Here is a 22,922-nt window from a genome sequence, read left to right as displayed (position 1 = left end):
ATTCTGGGGATATGATGTACAGAATGGCAATTATACTTAATAATACTGTATTAATACTTGAAAATTGCTAAGAGGATAGATCTTAAATGTTCTCATCACAAAAAAAGAAATGGTAATTATATGACATAACAGAGGTGCTAGCTAATTCCATAGTGGCAATCATTTTTCAATATATAAATGCATCAAATCAACATGTTTTATACCTTAAACTTATACAGTGTTATACATCAATTGTATCTCCATAAATCTGGGGAAAAAATATTAATGAGGGAAAGGTATGAATAGTTACTTCACCTAAGAAGATATACAGATGGCAAATAAGCATATGAAAAGATGCTCAACATAACACGTGTGCAGGTCACTGTGAGTTAAAACAATGATATAATACTACACATCTATTAAAATGGCTAAAATCCAAAAAAGGAGGAACTCTCATCCCCTGCTGATGGGAATGCAAAATGGTACAGTCACTTTGGAAGACAGTTTGGCAGTTTCTTATAAAACTAAACACACTCTACCTTATGATCCTGCAATCACACTCCTTGGTATTTAACCAAATTATTTGAAAACTGTGTCCACACAAGTTATTTATAACACTTTAGTTATAATCACCAAAAACTGGAAAATATGAAGAAGTCATTCAACAGCTGAGTTGATAAACAAATTGTAGTACATCTATACAATGGAACAGTATTTAGTGATAAGAAGAAATGAGCTATGAAAAGACATGGAGGAAATTAAATACTCTAAGAAGATTTGATTCCAACTGTATGACATTTCAGAAAAGACAAAACTATAGAGGAGTGGGATAGAGAGGGTGGGAGGGAGACACAAGAGGGAGGAGATATGGGGATATATGTATAGCTGATTCACTTTGTTATAAAGCAGAAACTAACACACCACTGTAGAGCAGTTATACTCTAATAAAGATGTTAAAAACAATAAAAAAAATAAAGATTTCAAAGTAATTAAAAAAAACTATAGAGGAAGTGAAAAGGTAAGTAGTTGCTAGGGTTCCAAGGAAGGAGGAAATTGATGGGGCACAGAAGTTTTAGGGTGTTGAAAGTATCCTATATGATGCTGTAAAAGTGGAAACATGACGTAATGCATTTGTTAAAACCCATAGTCCTGCACAACACAGAGTGAACCCTAATGTAAACCATGGACCTTAGTGAATAATAATGGCAGTACTGGTTCATCAGTTGTAACAAACATACCACACACTAATGCAAGATGCTAATAATAGGAGAATCCGTGGGGGTGAAGCAGGGGAGAGGGTTTATGCCAAACTCTCTGTACTTCCTGTGCAAAGAGCAATTCTCAGTAACCCTAAAACTGCTCTAAAAAGTAAAGTCTATTAATATTAAAAAATTAGGCTGAGTCCAGGAACTGAGCAAGAGATCATGATTTTTATTGGGCTGACAACCATCAACCTTCTGCACCTCCATTTCTCCCTTTTCTGCTGGCAGATGTGAAGCAACGCCTTCATTGGCTGCCCATCTGTGTTTCCCCTTCCGATGCCAAGCTCTAATAAACATATCCACAACTTCCTGCAGGTCAAGGCCATTCAGCTGCCCCTCTGACCTTGAGGATCATTATGGAACCTCAGTTACAGACTCTTGGCTTCTGGCAGTTAGATCCTGCTCCCTGGTCTCTATTATTTCAGGGCCCCACCATTCCCTTGGATAAGAATGAGCCACATTCTGTGACCACTTACCTTATCAAAAGGTCTGGACTGCAAAGGAGAGTCACCACTGAACGTGGTGTTGCTGGTGACCCTTTCATCAGCACATTCCTCATGGTCTTGGTCAGTGATGTGCCCTCTGGGCTCCCCCCAGCCCTCTAGCGTGTCTCCCTCAGCAATACTCTCTGCCCCAGAAACTCGGGCACATCTACTTTGTTTGCCTTTGTCCGTCACTTTCTCCAGGCTTGTAAGCATCACCCGAGAAATGAGTTCACCCCACCCCCTGGACTCTTTGCTACGGTTTAAAATCCTGTGTTGTGAAAAAGTTCTCCCAAGTCCTTGAATTACTGCTTATTCAGGCCAACATTCCAGAACCTTCAAAATCCAGTCCTGGGGCTCTCTTTAGGCTCTGGATGGTATGGCATGTATGACTGATTCTTACAACTTCTATAGTGTAAAATTTCTTTCCTTTGTTATCAAGCCCAGCCCATCCTCGGCCAGGTTATGCTGGGATTTGACTCTAGTTATGGGCCTGGCAGCCAAGGAGAGGAGACAGGGACAGCTCCTAAGGAGGGCATCTGTTGCCTTGAGGAGAGATCTCTGCAGCATCTTGTAGTATGGGGGAAGCGCTGGCCCTTGGAGGGCCCTCTCCTACTTTCCCCCAGCCCCCCAAAGGAAAGATTTCAGGGAGGGCGGGGGAAGAGAATGGGGTAGCATGTGGGGAAAGGAGCACCAACTACAAGAGAAAGTGCCAAGGTGCCGCCCTGGTGAGAGACTGAGTAGAAAAGTAGACAGTGGCCAGATCACTTGGGATGATAGAACTTGACCCACCACTTCTGTGGCAACCAGGCCAGGAAACGAAAGCACAACCACTGCAGCAACTGGCACAGCATGGTTAGGACTTGCTCAATAACTGCCAGCTTCTCTCTTTTTATGCCCCTGCTTCCAACTCAAGATCAACCAGAGAAAGTCAAACACGGTCCCCAAATCAATCAGATAACATGCCTCACATTTTATTCATTAGTCCACCTCCGGCTTCCCCATGACAACAACATCCAATGAGGCCACGCCTGAAGCCCTTTTTTTCATTATAAAACTTCCCTACTTCCCTGCCTGCCTTTGAGTCTGTGCAAATGATGGCTACTAACTCTCTTGCTAGACCAAGCTCGGAATAAAGCCTCTGTGTGTTCTTGTTTGGGTGGTCTTTGTTTATTTCCACATCAGTAAGAAGGTTAACACCCGTTCCCCATGCCTTCATTCTAGCTGTTCTGCCCATTCTGGGAGAAAGGATGCATCAACTCAGGATTTCAGAGATAAAAGTGCATTCGATGTGTTTAAAGTACAGATACTCAGTGTGTGCAGAAATTTATGTTAATTCTAGCAGCTAGCCACTCTTTTCGTGAATGTCGTAGCACTGCCAGCTTGGGGTAGGGACAGGCAGTACACCTGTCGAGAGGGGCTCCCGGCCAGCCTGTTACACCCACAGCGAGGATCCCACCCCACTCCCCATGACTCCAGGGTGGGGAGAGAGATCAACAGAAGGTCAACCTTCCCTCACCCCTTGACGATACCACACTACCCATAGGTTCTGAGGGTTCGGGGCATTCACGTGGACATTTTAATCTCACATTTCAGGGTCTAAGGTTTTCCCAGCCAGGGCCTGACCTTAGAATAGCAGGCCTGCCGGCTCTCACTCTGAGCCTTGAACTGCTTGCTAAGGACCTGCAGTTTCTCATCATCCCTCTGCAGGGCACCAATACCCCTTAGCAGTAACCAGCCAACTCTGCTGTCTTTGAAAGCTTTGGTTTCAAATAACCTAATTGTTGCATCCTCGAGGGCATTTATTTCCCGGGTCACTACTGGTAAGATCATTAGCAGTTGGGCTGTCACCTTGTGTCAGGAATTATTTTGCCCCACATACCATTCTGAGTGGTGTCCGTTTTACCCACAAGGTCATGAGTGCACCAGTCCCCAAACCCCGTCTAACCACCTTTTCTCCTAGACCATTCTTGTTACGCAGGTCTAAGAGCAGATGCTAAAATGGAAGACAAGATACTAATGAGGCAGTAGGAGGGGTGGTCCTCATGAGGAATAAAGGGCTGGGAGAGGCAGGAAGAGTCTTCTAATACCTTGTAGAGAAGTGAGAAGGGAGCTTGGACAGCAAGAATCTGGGTCTAGAGCACAGAAAATTTTCCAGAAACCATCCCTTCACTGTTTAGACATTATAACAAAGCTAATGACATCACCTTAGAGAAAGTTTTGTGCTATAATAGCCTTTTTCCCCAAAAACTAAACATATAATTTTTGCCTTTAAGACTTGAGAATGTTTTGCTGACAATTTTGTTCCCACAGGACTTGGGAATATAGTGTGATGATCACATTCTTAGTTGAAGAAGAGCCATCCAGAGACCCTGGAGTAATCAAAACTGTATGATCTCTCAAACTGTGGGGTTCTACTGCTTTCCTCCACAGTGGGGTGGGTGTTTGTTATTACTGGTTTCTGCCATAAAATAAATACAACTCTATAGAGAGCTAACTGTGCAGAAGTGAAGAGGGTGTAAAGAGGTCAGATTTTCCACAAATATTAGAGTATCTCTTTCAAGGTATCTATGAGCACAAGGTTAAACTTTTTCTCAACCAAAGTCTTGACAGTAGGTGGAGGCAGGTGATGATCTCAATCGACCACCAACCCCAAGTTCAAAGTCCATCCCACTGAAAAGTGACCTTGCGAGATTCAGGAGCATGTTGGTTCAGGTCCCCAGCTTGCAGTCGAGTTTATTGAAATACGATGCCATAGTAGCCAGGCTGTCTAACATAGCTTTCTGGCCCCACTGGACTCTTCTTTCATTGTATTTAATATTGATTTTGATTTTAAGAAGATAAAACATTGATTTAAAATTTAAGGGAAAGGGCATATTTTGAAATGAATCTCTTCTGATTACTCTTTATTCAACTAGCTTTAAGAAAACTTTATTATTAAAGACATATTTTCTAAAAATTATAACCAAACCAGAAACTTACCTCGTGGATTTTAACATAAGGGTACTTAAAACTGGTTTGTGTAAGATAACTTTTCATTATGCTATAATGAGAATATCAATAGTGGTCTCACAGTCTTGCTGGAAATTCATAGGAATTCTAGTTGCACAGTTGCAAAAAAAATGTTTCTACTGGAAATTAAAAGTGATTCTCTGATAGAGTAGGATGGTAGAGAATATCTAAGAAATATCAAGTAGTAAATGGAAGATGAAGGAAATAGGGCCCCTTTTTCTACCAAGGGTACATTCCATGAGCAGGATGGTGAGCACACAGCTTAAGCTAAGCAACCAGCAAGCACTCACTGGCGCACAGATCCCAGAGGAGGAGAAACTAGACTGCTTGAGATCCAAGTGTAAACTTCAGGATGTCATGCTGAACCAACAAGCAAGCTTGAGGGGAAGCCTCGCCATATTTCCCACAATGGGGACAGCGTATTTGCATAAGGGTAAGATTTGGTAAGGTGGAATAACTGGAGAAGGCAGCCAACCACAATATTATTTGATCTGAGTTTACCTCATTTATTTAATTCTGTATCAGATTGTGAATGGTACACAGGGAAGAACGCTGTTTTAGTGTGATAGATATTCCCAGGTAAAAATCTATACCAAAGAAAGCTGATGGGTATATGAAATCCCTAAACTTGGCAACACTGAAACCCTGTTTAGGAAAAGGAATTCTATTTAAAATAAAATTCATATAGGTTTACAAATCTTCACAAAGATATTCTATATGATTTAGAAGAAGCTCACTCCAGTCTTCTCACAATTTAATTTTTGTACTTAAACCATATATGGAGGCCTCTAGTACAACTCCATCCTTCCACTGAACAGTTATTGAATATTTGTCTTATCAAAAGCTTGTGTTGTAATGTATGGGAAGCCAACCCTTGACAAAGACAGCTAGAGAAGAGTGACAACAAATAATAATCATTACAGAGAGAAGAATTGGAAACCAACATATTGGAAGATTAAAGTAGTAAGGCATTAACAGCTTGGCAACATCACAACAGTGATGGACATTCAGATGTTAAGGTGACCAGTTCAGTTCAGGAAACAGATGATTATAAATAAAGAAAACAAATTAATTGGGTGTTCATATGTGTCTGTGTTTAGAAAAAAAAGTAGAACTCAGACCATATTATGTTATCTAACAAGTGACCAAAACTCTTATCACTCCACATGACATACAGAAGACCTGGCATTGTAGGCTTAAAGACAGAAGCTACACAAATCAGACATGGAATATGCCAAATGTGATTAGGTCTTAGTGATGCATGGTTCCTTGACATTTGCTTTTTTTTTAATTTTATTTATTTTTTATTTTTAACGTCTATGACCTTTGCTTTTGTACTTCCCCTTTACCCTTTGTTCTTTGGCAAGAGTGCAGAGGTAAGGGTGGGAGGGAGGGAGCCATGGGACAGGCTGCTTGTAATTATTTAAAAACTTCATAGAAGGGTCCTTCAAAAACTTGCAGGGCTTCCCTGGTGGCGCAGTGGTTAAGAATCCTCCTGCCAATGCAGGGGACACGGGTTCGAGCCCTGGTCCAGGAAGATCCCACATGCCACAGAGCAACTAAGCCTGTGTGCCACAACTACGGAGCCCGTGTGCCCTAGGGCCCGTTTGCCACTGAGCCTGTGTGCCTAGAGCCTGTGCTCTGTAACAAGAGAAGCCACCGCCATGAGAAGCTTGCGCACCACAACGAAGAGTAGCCCCCGCTCCCTGCAACTAGAGAAAGCCCACGTGCAGCAATGAAGACCCAACGCAGCAAAAAATAAAATAAAAAATAAATAAATTTATTTTTAAAATCTTGCAAGAACAGGAAGATGTCCAAGTGAATAATAGAGAATGATTTTTCTTTTTTTTTTTTTTTGCTTTTCAGTGGTAAACAAGGACACGTCTGGAATTTCTCATTCTATTCACCATTCTATTCTCTCTTGAACTACTTTTGCTTCAACCTTTTAAAGGCCTGTTTGTGTTCAGAGTTCTTAGAATTACAGCTGAATAAAATCCAGTCAGAGAATATAAGATGTGTATGGTATGGGTTTGAACTGAGAAAGCATGAGTCAGAGACACTTGCTGCAAGACACTGAAAGGTACATTTAAGGCAGATGATTAACAAAAGCAAGCCGGACTAAGAGAGAAATTAGAAAGATTCACTAACTAAGCTAAATATAAGATCAAACCATCAATAAGAAGTTGGAATAGTACCTATACAGAAGGCAAGACAACTATCTTTGCTTCACTAGTAAGTAGAAAGCAAAATTAGGAAAGGAAAAATGATCATTTATGATGTGTGGGTATGTTGTAGAAACACAGGGAAATTACTTATGAAACAATCCAAAGGTATAGTTATATAGTAAGTGTAATTTAATGCAGTAAATTAGCGTTGAATAGAGAGCATCCAGCCTGAAATAAGATTGTAGAATATGATTGTTGTAGACAATTCTGTAATCTAATGAAAAGATATATTTTTGTCAAGGCTATATTTGGAGTACTTAGAGGAAAATGTAAATGATATTCATTGCTCACTGCCTTTCTTTGGAGAGTTGTGAAGTAGTGATGAAAACTAAAGCAGCAGGGGATGGAACAGCAAAACTGACGAAGATAGGAGAGCCAAAAAGTGTGAAAGAGGAGAGAATTTACCCACTGGATCTCATGTCCCAGTGGTGTAAACCCCAGGCTGCACAAGTAGGGGTGGGTTGCACAGGCGCAGAGGTCTCCAGGTGGCATGAACCAAAAAGCCTCTTGCAGTGTCTTAGTCCGTTTGGACTTCTGTAACAAAATACCATAGATTGGGTGGCTTATAAACAATAGAACTTTATTCCTCATAGTTCTGGAGACCGGGAAGTCCAAGATGAAAGCACCAGCACATTGAGTGTCTGGTAAGGACTCGTTTCCTGGTTCATAGACAGCCTTCTCCTCCATGTCCTCACATGCAGGAAGTGGGGAGGAAGCAATCTGAGGTCTCTATAAAAGTGAGGTCTCTGATTGCATTCACTTTGACCAAATCATGTCCCAAATCTTGGGGATTTAGTTTCAACATATGAATTTTCAGAGAACACCAACAATCTACGGCATGCAGGGGGCAAGAAACAAAAGTTGCAGGGGTGCAGCTCAAAGGCAATGAAGAGCTGAAACAAAAGAGAGTCTCTGAGGATCTGAAATGGTACCCAAGAAAAGCTGATGCAAACAATATTGAAAACCATGATGTAGATGAGAGCACCAAGGTAGTGAAAAGAAAAACTCTGAATGCTATTCCACTCCAGCAATTCGAGGTCAGAAAGATAAGGAACAAAAGTGGCAGAGAGGCAACAGTTGGGAATGTAGAATGAAAGCCATGACAGTCTGGCATTCCGGAAACTAAAGATGGAATTCAAGAGGAGAGAGTGATCATCTATGTCAAATGCAGCTGAGAGATCAACTAAGAAAAGATGAACAGACGGGTACTGCAAGCATGTGAAGTTTATTAGTGACTGTCAGGAGCAGCAGACAAGAGCCTACTCAGAGTTCAAGACAACGGGAGGAGAGGAATTTGGAGAACTGATTATAGGTAACTCTTTCCAAGAGTTTTATCACAGTGGGGATAAGAGCGGGAGAGTAACTGACAAAAAGATGTGAGATAAAAGGAGTTTCTCTTTTTAAGAAGAGAAATGAAAACTGGTTTGTATGCTTATGAGACTAACCCAGAAGAAAGGGACAAATTAACAATACAAAAGGGCTTCCCTGGTGGCGCAGCGGTTGAGAGTCTGCCTGCCGATGCGGGGGACACGGGTTCGTGCCCCGGTCCGGGAAGATCCCACGTGCCACGGAGCGGCTGGGCCCGTGAGCCATGGCCGCTGAGCCTGCGCATCCGGAGCCTGTGCTCCGTAACGGGAGAGGCCACAGCAGTGAGAGGCCCCCGTACCGCAAAAAAAAAAAAAAATACAAAAGAGGAAAAAGTTGCTACAGGAATATCGCTGAGTAAAGGGGATATGTTCTACTATCTAGGGGAGGAACTGCTGGGACAGTTGATCCTCTGGATGTGAGGCAGAGTATATATATGGATGCAGATTCAGGAGGATGGGGAATTAACTGTGGTGGAGAGACAAAGTCATGAGCTGAGAATGCATGTAGGAGAGGAGATACTGGAGGTTTGTGGAGAAAGAAGGTGTAGAAAATAGTCCTACAGGAGAGGAGGGGAGAAGAAATGCACCAGGGACAAGTATGTGATGGGGGGGTAATTCAGAGCCCACCGGGGGATGACGTGGGGCTTCTGGGCCAGATTCTGGAGTCAGAGAGCTTGAATGAGAACCCAGCCTCCAGCACCTTTCACCTATGTGATCTGGGCAAGTTAGCTAAGCTCTCTCTCTAACCCTCCCTTTCCTGCTCCATAAATCAGGAATAATAATAATACTTTCTCATAGAATAGAAGATTCGCTGATTGAATGATGGATAGATGGATAGACAGACGGAGATAAATAGCATAAAAATGTGCCTGAAACAAAGTTTTATATGATAGCTATTATCTATCCTGATGTTAATGACCATGAATTTAAATTCAAGATAAACACCGAAGATCAACATTTATCAAAGTCACTTAACTCCTTCCTCTTTCACCACCGAATGCAATAAGTTACCAAGTCCTGTTAATTCTAGTTGGAAAAAAAACCAACTTTAAAATATCATGTTGCATCATATAAAATTACTGATATTCAACTGCTGATTTTCTACAGATCTGTATACAGTTCATCCTATTGTGTTGCATAACTTGTGTCAGACTGACTTTAGATGAGGGACCCAAACCCTAATAGACGGTGGAATTTTTGTCCTGCTTTATTGGAAGTCCCTTCAAATGCCAAAATACATCTACCTTCACAGCCTTCCCATATCTTTATTCTATGTCTATTCCTATTCTATTCTAGGATCTCAGGACACACACATACATACATACATACACACACACACACCCCCTTTCTAAAAACTTTCTTTTAAAAAAATCACTGGCAAAGGTATTTTTCTAAATTGAAGAAAGAGGCATCTAAGCCAGTCAGGAGAAAAATGAGTGATGAGCTCTCATGAGCTGAAAGAAAAGTGTTGGATCCACTGAGCAGAAAGATCAACTGAGGCCTGGAGGGAGCAAAGGGAGCTTCAGTAGGGACCATCCCTGCGCCATGTCTGAAACAGATTTCCCAGAAAAATACCATGAAGATGAAAGATGAGGCAAAGCCCTGAGAGCCAAAAACCCTGAAAATAACAACCAAACAAACCCTCTAAAAAGTCAGCTCTCATAAAAAAAATATATATATATATATACCACACACAGAAACCTCAAGCTTGAGACCAAATGACTTGCGTTGTTTTCTTTCAATACATAATGCAATAGGTTCCACTGAATCACTCATCCCATCCCGAAAACTTTATATGATACTGCAGTTACTCCAGTTTTGACCCAAAGAGTCAATTTTTTAAAGGAACCTCAACTCTTCTGAACAGGCTTATACACCTGCTGGATAATAATTTACCTTTTTAAAAAATGTGATCACAATTTCTGAAGAGTTGAAAATATCATTTACATTCAATCTGCTGCTTGGGTGGTAAGTGAGACTGTTTGCAGTACCTCCAAGCTGCCTTCCTTTAAACCAGTGAGAATGCCGGGCAGACGAACAGGCTGCACAGTCTCCCTGGACTCCATGCTGGAGGAGAACATCTCACAAGCATAATGAACTTTAAAATACGCAAACTACCACCCATGTTTACACAGGGACAATTTTATTTTCTAACATAAAATAGCAAAAATAAGTTTTATCTCCAAGAGGAATTCACTACCCAACTACTTCATTTTTGAAGCTGAGGTGCCAAGATGCATAATGCATATATAATTTATGTGATTTCTACACATTTTAATTGCCAAATTCAAGTTGAATTAACTGTATTCATGAAAACCCAAGAAGTTTCAGTAACCCTTGGCTTAATCCATATTTAACAAGTATTGACAGGCTTTTTTTTTATTAGGAAGGCAATAATCACACACCATCTGCTGCCAGTTAAATGGAAATAATTCAATTGTTAAATTACAAATGTAAAGGACTGAGTTATAAATATGTTTGATTAAAACAGACACTGGGCAGATTTCTTTTGGCAGTGTCTGGTGCAGTCAACTCTCGATCATTGAAGGGTGGATAATCCATCCCCTTTCCTTTTTACCCTCTCATGCTTTGCAATTTAAGTGTATGAGCACTTTTGTCAGAGAATAAGCAGAACAAGAAGTGATGGATATACATATATCCCTGCCAGGTATATGACTCCACGTTTAAAACAAGAATAACATTCCTTGTTTTAAATGACAAAAAAAGTGACCAAAACGCTAGTCACCTATATGGTAACTATGAAACAGTATTTTTCATTGTACTACAGTGTTCAGATTCATGAATTTCTAGACATAAACATTTAGTAGATGAAATTGTTATTAATCACTGCTTAGTTCATTCAATTGAGTCCATTTATGAAATTTATATTCTCCATGAGTCAACTTATAAAAATATCTAAGAATTTTCATCACACATGGCAGATGGTCTCTCTGATCCCTAAGCTAACTGATATAAGGACAAAAGACAAAAAGACATAAATACAAAGATATTAGGAAAGGAGATGATAGCAGAAACGAGATCAACAAATTTTGAAAGATGGAAAGTAGATAGAGAAATTGTAAAGGAGTTGGCAGAGAAGAGGAGGATTAAAAAGCTGTATGTCTCACAGAAATCCTGAGAATTTCAGTCATTGGAGGCACTGATGATTTGGAAAGCAGAGCTGAATTGCGGTAATGAATATTAGGACTTTATTAAAAGCTGGTATGGGCTTCCCTGGTGGCGCAATGGTTGAGAGTCCGCCTGCCGATGCAGGGACACGGGTCCGTGCCCCAATCCAGGAAGATCCCACATGCTGCAAAGCGGCTGGGCCCGTGAGCCATGGCCACTGAGCCTGCATATCCGGAGCCTGTGCTCCGCAATTGGGGAGGCCACAACAGTGAGAGGCCCGTGTACCACAAAAAAAAAAAAAAAAAAAAAAAAAATGCTGGTATACAAATCTTAGACTCTCGGGTCTCTCCCTAACCCAGCACATCAGGTCCTGTCCTCAATTCTAGTCCTTTCTCCCTCCATTCATCATAGAGCAGACCAAAGATCAGCCTCTAAGAAATCCCAGAGTCTCAAATTATATAGCATCATTCACAAATGAGTGCATAGCAAAGGGTCACTAATATTTTAAGGAGGCTCAGTGCTAGATATTCTCCCTTTGTCTCTCAGAGCCACCCCTTCCATCTCTACCCTGCAGTGTGGCCCAGGAGGCCAAGCCCTAGAGACTATACCCAGGCTCCTGAATTCTGCCTCCTATGTGGATTAGGTGAATGGGAAGCACCAGCCAGAGATGGCAGGGTAAGAGTCAAATCTCCCTCTCTGCGGGGCTAAAGGTTATCAGTAGCAACATTCCCTTATTAGACAATATAATATTATTTAGTAAGCAATATAATAATGATTTTTTTAGTACTCATTCAGGCAACCCTCTCCCCGAGCTGCAGCTATAACTAGTGCTCTCTTCAGGTCCCAACAATTTCTCCCTCCATAGCCCTTCAGGTCCAGGGACACTAACAGCTCTTTGCTGCTGTAAACCTCTACTTTTCACCATCTCTTATTTACCCTAAACACTGCAAACAGATCCTCCTAAGTGTGATAATAATATCTTCCAAATATTATTATCTAATAGGATCCTAACTGATAGTCTCTGACTTGAAAGAGAGAGATCAACTCAAACTAGCTTTTTAGAAATAGCTAGTAACATAGGGACAGAAGATACAAAAAATATCAGAGAAATAAGATTAAGATAGTACATCTAGTAACAAGAACAGAATGCTAGAGAATAGAAACAATCAGAAGGAAAAACTCTTGGAATTTAAAATTTTAACTAACTGAAATAAAATAATAGAGGTGATACAAAGTAAAAAAGAAAATCTATCAGAAAGAAAATGTAAAACACCGGAACACGAAAATGGGAGAGAAAATAAGGTTTGGGCATTGACCTAGGGTATCCAATATCCCACTAATAAATAATCCAAAAAGAGAGCAAGGAAAACAAAGAGTGAATGATTAAGAATTAAAGAAATCAGGGAATCTGGGTGAGCGATATACAAGAATTATGTGCGTTATTTTTGTGACTTTTCTGTGATTTAAAAGTTATTTCAAAATGAAAAATTTATATATATATGATATATGTACATACATATATACATAAAATTTTATTTGGCTACATATTCAAGTAAGAAAAAATGTTACTTACAAAGGATCAACATGGCACTGGACTTCTCAACAGCAACAATGGGGATGTGAAAGCAATGAATTTATAATGTCAAAATTTTGAGGGAAAATTACTTTCACCCTAGAATTTTGAGCCCAGTCAAACTGTCCATCAAGTTATAAGTTTAAAATAAAGAGATTTCAAAAATCACAAGGACTGAAGAAAATTTATCATGGATGCTCTTTTCCTTAGGAAGCTACAGTAGAATGTGTTATAGCAAAATGAGGTAGAAAACCAAGAGAGGAAGACACGGGATTCAAGAAATAGCATGTCTAACTCTGGGGCTAGATAGTGGAAAGCCCCAGGATGAGAGCTGGCAGCACACCTAGAGCCGTCGGTTGAGGTGGGAGCAGGGGTGAACGGCTAGAGCAGGACATTTGTTTTCCAGGGGAAACAAAAAGGAAGTTGTGGGTTAATTGATGTGTTTGAATATTTTGGAAATTATTGGTCTATTGAGTATTTGGTGGGAAAAGATATGTAAAAAGAGAACTAAGCAAATGAATGAAAAAGGAAGAGAGAGATGAGAGACAAAGAGACACAGAGACAGAGACTGCCATTAATGCCAGGAAAAAAAGACAAAGGCTGTGCCAGAAAGAAGACCATCAACAGTGTTCAAATCATAATAACAATGGTATGCACTGTGAATCATAATAATATGCACTGACTATCGGCATAAATAAAAACTATAATACAACTCATCAAGATGATGGTGTTGGTAGTAAATGAGTAAGATGGTCTAAGAGAGGCATACTGTCAATCACCATAACAGGAAGCAAATAAAGTCTAAACATTAATAATTAAGAAATCACAGGGGACTTCCCTGGTGGCACAGTAGTTGAGAATCTGCCTGCCAATGCAGGGGACACGGGTTCGAGCCCTGGTCTGGGAAGATCCCACATGCCATGGAGCAACTAGACCCGTGAGCCACAACTACTGAACTTGTGCGTCTGGAGCCTGTGCTCCACAACAAGAGAGGCCACGACAGTGAGAGGCCCGCGCACCACAATGAAGAGTGGCTCACACTCGCCGCAACTAGAGAAAGCCCTCGCACAGAAATGAAGACCCAACACAGCCAAAACTAATAAATAAATAAAAATTTTTTAAAAAAAAGAAGAAATCACAGGACTTCCCTGGTGGTCTAGTGGGTAAGACTCAGTGCTCCCACTGCAGGGGTCCCAGGTTCGATCCCTGGTCAGGGAACTAGAACCTGCATGCATGTCGCAACTAAGAAGTCCACATGCTGCAACTAAAGATCCTGCATGCCACAACTAAGGCCAGCCGCAGCCTAAATAATAATAATAATAATTTAAAAAAAAGAAATCACAACATTTGCATGCTGTTTTAAAACATGGGTGTAAATGCCAGAAGAAACAGCAAGAGAGTTAAACGTTATTGCCTTTGCAGAAAGAGACTAAGGGTTGAATGGGGTTAGGGAGGCAGACCCCTGTTATTTAGGGTAAGCTTGGCATTTTAACATTAAGTGCATACCTTACTTTGATAAAAATAAAATTAATAACAAATTAAAATACAATGACCATGTATTCCTTATATGTCCTATCCTTCATGTAAAATATATTTATATCTATACTACTTATATCTATAATTATAGATAAATGTCATTAACTTCAATGAGCTTTTGGGAAATAAATAACCCATGGAATGGAAGTAATGATGTACCTTAAAATCAGCAAGACTCATGCTCATCTGTTCATACCTCATTAGATTTTCCAGAATAGTTACAATTTCAACTATTTAATCCTACTATTTTGATAAATATGCTTATGCTTTTCAGATAGTGCTTTTCAGATAGTGCTATGCCATAAATATCAAAGTCCTTTGACTCAGAAGTCTCATGTCTTCTGCCAGAACCCATGAAATTGTGAATTGCTAACTTTTTAGCAAGCAATTAGGATAAATTCTCAGATTATTCATAATACTTGACAATAGGGAATAGCAATCATGGTATAAACAACCATATATCATACACCTTGAAAAATATAATAAAATTGTATTAGAAGTGAGAGGAAGAAAAAAGTGTCCTCAGTAGCATTTGTATGAGATCTCATAAACAAATGTTTAAATGAATAAAGAAAAGAAATTTCAAAGAGGAAGAAATGCCATGTGTAAAAGTACAGAACTGAGAAATAGGATAGAAGTTTAGGAAGTGACAATTCTTCTGGCTGGATGAGAGAAGTGATGAAAACAAAGCTAAATATAAAGGCATTTGTTTCTGGCATGCAGTATTTATTCGGGGGCGTAGATTGGAGAATCAATGATCTATTGCCCTCAGAGGGCAATAGCCTAGACTGAATAGTCTAAATCTTGTCCCTTCTGCTTCGGGGAACATCTAGGCTCTTTTCAAGATTAGAAACTAGCTGCATAACTTACTCTCAGACCACATCAGCCCTCACCTGAATGACTGTAACAGCTCCCTAGCTGGTCCCCCAACTTCTACATTTGGCCTACCTACCACACCACTTTCCTGTCTCCATAAGTTGGCCAGAAAAACCTTTTAAAATAGTAAATCAGATCCAATCACCCTTGACTTAAACCTTCCAAGGGTGTCCAGTCATACTTGGAATAAACTCTAAATTCCTATCAATCTAGTTCTGGCCTACCCCCGCCTCCCTCCCTCATTCTGAAATTTCTAACGGCTCAGTATGGACAAGTCTAAGAGTTAAAAACTCCAAGGGGAGACAGTTAACGGGAGCCAGGGGCTCATACTATTTTGAGTTTTACCTCCTGGAGCTCTACTAAGTTCTCACAGTGAAGATGAGAGAAAAATCCCCTTGGGCCTCAGGTAGTGGGAAGGATAAAGTGACCATTTTGAAATATGTCAGAGCATTCCATCCTTAACAAGGTCTGACCTCAAGAGAAACTATTTTATTAGAAACTATTTTAACATATTGGGCTTTAATCAGAGCCAAACCAACCTGAGGGGAAGGGAAAATACCCAACTCCAGTCCCCTTTAGCCATCCTATACCACCTGATGGGGGGGAAAGAAAAGCTAAGAAGCACTTGTAAAGTTCATTCCACAGGCACAGGGTCACTAAAAGACTAAGCCCTAATCATAGGACTCTATGAAACTCCCCCTACTCCCATACCTTACCACCACATTACTAACAGCTTATTTACTGCAGTTCATCTTAGCCAGTACATCATATCTGGCTATCAGGAAATAATTACAAGACATACTACAAGGCAGAAAACACAGCTTGAAGAGACTGAGCAAGTATCAAAACCAGAGTCAGATACAGCATGAATGTTAGAATAATCAGATTGTACATTTAAGACAACTATGATTAATATGCTAAGAGCTCTAATGGAAAAAGTAAACAAACTGCAAGAGAAGATGGAAAATGTAAGCAAAGTGATAGAGATTCTAAGAAAGAATCACAATGAATGGGTAGAAATCAAAAACACCATAATAAAACTTTGTAAATGCCTTTAATAGGCTCATTAGTAAACTGGACATGACTGAGGAAAGAATCTCTGAGCTTGAGAATATGTGAATAGAAACTTCCAAAACAAAAACTAATGGCTAACGATACCATAAATTTGATAAAAAATGTCAACTTCTAAAACCAAGAAAGTCACCAAGTCCCAAGCAGGATAAATACATAGAAAGCACAATTAGACACATCATAATCAAATGCTAAAAATCAAAAGAAATATTCCTGAAGTAGCATGAGAAAAATTATTTTAAAAATTACTACTAACTTCTCATTAACAACAGAAGAGGCTAAACGATAATGGAACAACATTGTTTAAGCACTGAGGGAAAAAGAACACGGTCAACCCAGAATTCTACCTCCAGTAAGACTATTCAAAAATTAGGGTGAAACACAGCCATTTCAGATTATTAATAAAATGTAAAAATTCAGCACTAACAGATAGGCTTCCCAAGAAATACTAACAGAAATTCCTCAGGCTGAAAGCAAATGACACCAGGTGATAATTGGTGGAAGAAATGATAAGAATATGACTATATTTTCTATGACAGCCTAACAAAGCATCCCAGAAGTTAGTAGCTTAATATAAAAATGTATTATTCTCTACCATGGTCCTGTATATTAACTGAGATCAGTTGGGCAATACTTGTGATCTCTCATGTGGTTTCAGCCAGATGATGGCTGAGGCTAGAGTCATCTAAAGACACAACTTTAGATGACTCACACCGTGGCTGCTGGCTAGAAGCTTACCTGAGACTTCTCCATATAGCTTGAGCTAGTCACAGCATGGTAGGTCAGTTATAAGGGGAAATGTTCTAAGAAACACAAACTGAAGCTGCAAGGCTTTTTATGAGCTATCATTGAGAGAATAACATAACTTCCACTGTATTTTATTGATGTAGCATTAAAGTCAGCCCAAAGTCAAGAGGATTGGAAATTAGACTCCACACTTCAACAGAAGTAGTAGCAAAAGTAAATATTTGTGGACATGTTTAATCCACCACAAAATATAAAATATAATCAATCACAAAATGCTCATTTCTTTGTTATCTAATAGTTTAAAACAAAAATTATAACACTGTATTATGAAGTTTATAAATGTATGTAATTGTAAGTATATGGTGCAATGGCATAAGGGACAGAGAGGCAAGTAGTATTACACTGATGGAAGATTCCTATACTTTGTATGGACTAATACAATATTAACTCTAAGTAGATTTTTATTAAAGATGCAAATTGCAAATTCTAGAGTACCACTAAAATGTTTTCAGAGGGGAAGACCTAAAATGTCAACATAATTATCAAAATAGAATATTTTTCTTTTTTTTTTTTTTTTTTTGTGGTACGCAGGCCTCTCACTGCTGTGGCCTCTCCCGTTGCGGAGCACAGGCTCCAGACGCGCAGGCTCAGCGGCCATGGCCCACAGGCCCAGCCGCTCCGCGCCATATGGGATCCTCCCAGTCCGGGACACGAACCCGCGTCCCCTGCATTGGCAGGCGGACTCCCAACCACTGCGCCACCAGGGAAGCCCCAAAATAGAATATTTTTCAAATATTTGGTTTGCCCTAAAGAAAGTAGGACAAAGGAAGCAAAGGAAGAAAAAAGAAAGAGTTAATAAAGTGGTAGATTCAAATCCAACCATAACAATTATGTTAATTTTAAATGAGCTGAACTTTTCACCAAAAAGGCAAAGATTGTCAGGCTAGAAAAAAAAAATCAGGGCCCCATAATATGTCTTTAAAAGATGCACTTTAGTAGAAATGAAAGGGAGGAAAAAAAGATTTATCATGGGTTATATTAACACTGGATGAAACAGACATCAAGACAAGCAGTATCAAAAATAAAAGACTTTTCATTGTGAAAAAGAGTTAATACATCATGAAGATATAACACTTGTAATGTGTATGCACCTAACTACAAAGCTTCAAACTACAAGAAGCAAAAACTAACAAAATTAAAAGGCAAACTAGATAAATCTAAAAATATCAGAGTTGGATAGTTTTGTATCCCTTCTCAGCAACTGATAGAATTACTAGGCTATCAACCAGCTTGATCTTTTTGACATTTATAGACACTATACCCTAAAACTGTAGGATACATTTCTTTTCAAAAGCATGTGAACATTCAGCTAAAGAGACCACATGCTGAGCCATAAAACTCCAGTCATAATCCCAGCAAAGTATTTTTATAGGAATTGATCATCTATTTCTAAAATTCATATGGAAATACAAAGGACCTAGAATATACAAAACAGTCCTGCAAAAGAAAAAACAAAGTTGTAAAACATATGTTGTCTGACTAAAAGATTTACCATAAAGCAACAGTAATCAGTTTGAGCTTGGAATACAGGTAGAAAATAGAGTCCAGAAACAGACTCACAGTTACATGGTTAATCAATATTTGACAAAGGTGTCAAAGCAATTGAGTGGGAAAGAAAAATCTTTTCAACCAACAGTACTGAGACAACTGGACGTCTAAATGGAAAAATGAGTAAATAACCTCCACCCCTATTTCACACCATATACAAAAATTATTCTGAAATGTAGCAGAGTCCTAAATGTAAAAGATAAAACTATAACACTTTTAAAAGAAAACATAGAAAAAATCTGTGCAGATTTAAGCAAAGATTTCTTGGAAAGCAGAAAGAAATAATCACAAGAGAAAAGAAAAGAAAAATTAGGCTTTCTCAAAATTAAAAATTGCTCATCAAGAGACATCATTGAGAAAACTAACAGCAAATCACAGACTGGGAGAAAATATTCACAAAACATGTAGCTGAGCACAGTCTTGTATTCAGAATATATAAGAAATTCTTCTTGACAAATCAACAGTAAGCACATCAAAAAATGCTCAATATCATTTACCATCAGGGAAATGCAAATTAAACCCATAAAGCATCACTAATGGAAATATAAAGTGGTACAACTACTTTGTAGATATGCTTAGCATTTGTTATACAAAAAAAACATACACCAACACTTTAGCCTAACAGCTCCATTCTTAAGCATTTACCCAAGAGAAGTGAAAACATATGTCCAAAAAAAAAAAAAAAGACTTAAAGAATGTATATAGCAGCTTTTGAACCATAGCCAAAACCAAACTCATTTCAATTGCACATGAAACATTCAGCTAGATAGACCACATAAAACAATGGCAAATATCCGTTACTGGGAGAATGAAATGACAAATTGCCATAAATTCATACAATGGAACACTACAACATGAGGAGGAACTAATTAGTATTAATACATGTAAAAACACAGATGAATCTTACATTGTTCTGAGTGAAAGCAGGAAAAAATGAAGAATCCCTAACATACGGTTCAATTTAGAGATGAAGTTCTAGAACAGACGAAACCAAATTAAGGTGAAAAAAAATTAGAACAATCACTGCCTGGGTTAGGAGAAAGGGGGATGGTGGCAAAAGTAGATTGCCTTGGAAGGCACACGAGTGAACTTTCTGGGCAGATGAAATGTTTCATATCACGATAAAGACATGGTATACTAAGGTATATATATACTTGTCAAAAATCATAAAGATTTACACATTTCAATATCTATATTTTTACCCACTCTCCCTCCAAAAAAGAATTGTGTCCCCACTGAATTATCAAGCATGGGATAAATAGGCTAAATGATATAAGAATGGTAGAATGATGGTAACTATTGAAGTTGGATGATTGGTACAAGGGGTTCATTATACTATTGTCTTTACTTTGCATATGTTTGATTTTTACTATGATATTAATTTTAAATTATTGTATAACCATCATTCATTCAACAAACATTGCTTTGTGTTTATGTGCTAGGTGTTCTCAGTTTTGATGATAGAGCAATTAATACAACAAACATTGCTACTGTCATGGAGGTCACATTCTAGTGGAGGAAGTTTTAAAAAATAAAACAGTAAATAAAGAAACAATAAATAAGTTAAAGATGAAGTATAACTGGTGGTCATAAGTGCTTTAAAGGAAAAGTGGACAGAGAGGGGAGATCACGAGTGACAAGGGCCAGTGATGTAATTTCATAATAAATAGAGTGATGAAGGACTCACTGAGATGGTGATATGTGAGGAAAAAATCGATCACGAGAGGGAACAAAACAGGCAAGTATCCCAAAGTGGGAGTATACCTGGCATGTTCAAGGGGCAGCAAAGTGGGGAGGGGAACAGGTCATTAAGGAACCTTGTAGGCCAGTGTAAAAACCGACTTTTTTTTTTTTTTTTTGGCTGCGTTGGGTCTTCGTTGCTGCGCACGAGCTTTCTCTAGTTGCTGCAAGCAGGGGTTACTCTTCGATGTGGTGCTCGGGCTTCTCATTGTGGTGGCTTCTCTGGTTGTGTGCGTGGGCTCTAGGGGTGTGGGCTTAGTAGTTTTGGTTTGCAGGCTCTAGAGCATAGGCTCAGTAGATGTGGTGCATGGCCTTTGTTGCTCCACAGCATGTGGGATCTTCCCGGACCAGGGCTTGAACCTGTGTCCCCCGCGTTGGCAGGTGGATTCTTAACCACTGCACCACCAGGGAAGTCCCAAAACTTTGGCTCTTAATTGTAATGAGTTGAGAAGCCATTGAAGGGTTTTAAACAGAGTAGTGATGTGATTTTATTTACATTTTAATAGAAACGTTCTGGCTCCTGTGTTGGGAATAAATTTAAGAAGGCCAAGGTGGGAGCAGGGAGAACATCCAGATGAGAGAGAAACTAGATCTGAGGATGTTGGTTTGTACCACGGTGTCTGAGTTATGCAAGTTGCATCAGATCCCGGGCACATTCTTCAGTTAAAGCTGCCAAGCTGTGCAGCTTTATTTCTGAAATCAAGAACGACTCCCAAATATGGCCCTGACAAATATAAAGATGGAACTTCCTTTTATGGAAATGGGGAAGACTGTAGAAAGAGTAGATCTGGGGATGCACTCCATCCTAGGAGGTCAAGGTGGAATCCTGGGGGGTTTAAACATCTGTCATGGTTCCCCCTAAAGGCTCAACATCAGATCTCACAGGTTATAGGGCTTTTTTCAGCTCTTAAGAGAGGAACTCTTCAAGGCAATCCAAATTTTTCTTATGTCTTGTCCAAAAGCTTCCTTCCAAAGAGGGTGAAGGTGGCAAATTTAGAATGGCATGAGGGAGAAAGGAAATCCAACTCTATTCTATGGAATGTGAAGCCATGTGACTCTCAAATTTCAGACTGTAGTCATTTATTGTCCAAAATATAATTTTAGATTCCTAGTGCATAGGAAGAAGGAAGCTAAATGGAAACAGCATTAAGAGATGGTGGAAACAAGAGTGTATTGGAATAATGTGAAGAGGGTTAGGAATATGGATAGGATAGTAAGGAATCATGTTGATGTTATCTAGTTGTGGCATGTCATTAAGGGGAGCTTCGGCTCTCAATCTTTAACTTAAAAGGTTAATGCTAGGTTAGCTTCTTAATGAGATTATAGTATGGATACAGACCATTTTTCAAAGTTCTCTAGGGGTACTAGTTCAAGGACAATTGGTATAAAACTATGATTTGAGCCACGGATTTCTGAACACTGCCTGTAAAATAAGCCTGGTCATGTTGATAAGGTTGTTTGGTTTAGGTGTCCAGGGATTGCATCTGTTTTTAGGCCTAGGGAAGGTACAGTCCACGAGTGCAACACATCTTCGGAGGAGACTAGTATTCGGATTGTTATCTCTATGGGTAAGACTACTCGGTTGTCCACCTCTGGTAGCCATAGTTCTCCTGGTTTTAGGTCTGATGTTGGGATTATGTAAGAGTCAAAATGTAGGTCTTCGTAGTCGGTGTATTCATAGCTTCAGTATCATTGGTGACCCACTGTTTTTACAGTGAGAGAAGGGTTATTAATTTCATCTATCATGTAGAGGATTCGTAGGGAGGGTAAGGCAATTATAATTAAAATGATGGCTGGAAGGATGGTTCAAATGGTCTCTACCTCTTGGGTGTCTATTGTACTGGTATGTGTTAGTTTAGTTGTAAGTATTAGGGTAATGATGTAGAGAACTAGAGAGCTAATTAGGAAAACAATCATTAATGTATGAACATGGAAGTGTAGGAGTTCTTCTATAATGGGTGATGTTGCATCTTGGAAGCCTAGCTGAAAGGGATATGCCATGGAGATATACAGGATTTTCACTTGTAACTTAACTTTGACAAAGTTATATAAGGTTTTACTAATATCTCATTTATAAAGAAATACATAGGGCCTCCCTGGTGGCGCAGTGGTTGAGAGTCTGCCTGCCGATGCAGGGGATACGGGTTCGTGCCCCGGTCTGGGAGGATCCCATATGCCGCGGAGCAGCTGGGCCCATGAGCCATGACCGCTGGGCCTGCGCGTCCGGAGCCTGTGCTCCGCAACGGGAGAGGCCACAACAGTGAGAGGCCCACATACCGCAAAAAGGAAAAAAAATAAAAATAAAAAGAAATACA

The 22,922-nt window shown here is 39.5% G+C and overlaps 1 protein-coding gene and 1 pseudogene across 1 annotated transcript in view; both read right to left on the bottom strand.

Moving 5' to 3' along the window:
• MALRD1 (MAM and LDL receptor class A domain containing 1) overlaps positions 1 to 1,939 on the bottom strand; it is a 625,167-nt gene extending 623,228 nt beyond the window's left edge. The window contains exon 1 of the mRNA XM_060096153.1: positions 1,718 to 1,939. Within this exon, the coding sequence (XP_059952136.1) occupies positions 1,718 to 1,939 (222 nt within the window). The remainder of the gene's footprint in view (positions 1 to 1,717) is intronic.
• Positions 1,940 to 21,927: 19,988 nt separating this feature from the next.
• LOC132488888 (cytochrome c oxidase subunit 2-like) lies at positions 21,928 to 22,608 on the bottom strand (annotated as a pseudogene).
• Positions 22,609 to 22,922: the final 314 nt, after the last annotated feature.

This window comes from Mesoplodon densirostris, chromosome 4 (genome assembly GCF_025265405.1).
Source record: "Mesoplodon densirostris isolate mMesDen1 chromosome 4, mMesDen1 primary haplotype, whole genome shotgun sequence".
In the NCBI taxonomy this organism is placed as follows: domain Eukaryota; kingdom Metazoa; phylum Chordata; class Mammalia; order Artiodactyla; family Ziphiidae; genus Mesoplodon; species Mesoplodon densirostris.
The sequence above is the reverse complement of the archived record's forward strand: the minus strand, read 5'-3'. Positions and strand labels throughout refer to the sequence as shown.